The sequence below is a fragment of the Gavialis gangeticus genome, unplaced genomic scaffold, assembly GCF_001723915.1.
Source record: "Gavialis gangeticus isolate Ggan-Ray unplaced genomic scaffold, GavGan_comp1, whole genome shotgun sequence".
NCBI classification, from domain to species: domain Eukaryota; kingdom Metazoa; phylum Chordata; order Crocodylia; family Gavialidae; genus Gavialis; species Gavialis gangeticus.
In genome coordinates, this window is record NW_017729025.1 from 23,160,947 (window position 1) to 23,162,318 (window position 1,372).

The following is a 1,372-nucleotide window of genomic DNA, read 5'->3' on the forward strand; positions in this document are numbered from 1 at the left end:
TCGGAGGTTTTTAAGACCCGGCTAGACAAAGCTTTGGCTGGATGATCTAGTTGGGGATGGTCCTACTTTGAGCAGGAGGTTGGACCTAAATGACCTCCTGAGGTCCCTTCCAACCCTAATTTTCTATGATTCTACAAGCTGCCATATGGGCTTGCTCAGAGACAAAAGCAGTATTCAGAGTACTGAATACAGATAGAATTTAAATGAATAATTAAAAAAAGCCAATTTGCGCTATTCTTAGAGTGTTGCATCACAATCTAATTGGTATGAAGTGTTTGTGATTAATGTCCTTCCTAATAACAGCTGAAGGACTACAAAATAATTCTAGCATGTCAACTCATCACAGTGCAATCACCCCTGCCCACTTTCCACAGTGTACTATTTCAATTTTCCCTTTCTCTTCCTCCAAAAGACAACATAAACCCATGAAATTATACAGCAGTGGCAGTATGATGCTACTTCATATGCTTGGCTGGTTTCTAAACACAGTTCATTTCTAAACTCTGTCCTTATCAGTTCAAACAATAGCCCCAAGAAAACAAAACCATAAAACACCCTGTTGCAATTCGATAATGTTACTCATCTCTGACCTAAGCTGTTTAGGGGACCCAGAAAAAAACCCCACAACATTTAGCAATACAGATTTTATACTTTCTTCTCTCTTATGCTGACCATATGTAACAATATCTCGCTGCACTTAAGTGCCTCAACCTGTACCACAGCCAGGGTGGTACCTGAACTGCCACAACTGGAGACAAACACTGAATTATTAGATTGGGTGGTTACTTCCTCCTAGTGAAGAGTGGCAAAACTTCCGTGGCGACACTGGATAAGCTGCTTCTGGCTCTGGCAGATGCAACACTAAACTGTTCTAATAGGGAAGGAGTAACTCTTACTCCTCAAAAGTGCACAAGGCAAACCCATAACTGTGGGAGCACACCAATGAAACAGATTAGCAGAGTTAAACCAGTATAACCACAAATGAAAACACAGGTTTAAAGTTCCAACAGTTCAACTTCTGGTTAAAGTGAAACAAAGCAGAAACATATAAAAGTTATAGCACTTTAAAATGATAGAGCTTTACAGATGTTCAAATATACCTATTTATGTGTCCATGCTCGTTGATAAAGACAACCATGAAGTTGGCTTGCAGGTTAACAGCTCCCATGTACAGGCAGAGGCATGGGCAACAGATGCCTCCCGAGTCTGGGGGGGCACCACATTGATGATGGGGGGGGGGGTCCCCAGCAACCAATCGCCAACCAGGGGAAGGGGGGTCAGGGGTCTCCCAACAGCCGATTACTGAGCCAGCAGCAAAACCGGAAGTGCACTTCCACTGGCACTTCCAGATTCACAGCTGGCGCTTCCAGGG

At 43.3% G+C, this 1,372-nt stretch overlaps 1 protein-coding gene across 1 annotated transcript in view; it reads right to left on the minus strand.

Moving 5' to 3' along the window:
• Positions 1-1,168, minus strand: part of TDRD9 (tudor domain containing 9) — a 151,688-nt gene extending 150,520 nt beyond the window's left edge. Inside the window, exon 1 of the mRNA XM_019519898.1 lies at positions 1,101-1,168. Coding sequence (XP_019375443.1) covers positions 1,101-1,168 — 68 coding nt within the window. The remainder of the gene's footprint in view (positions 1-1,100) is intronic.
• Positions 1,169-1,372: the final 204 nt, after the last annotated feature.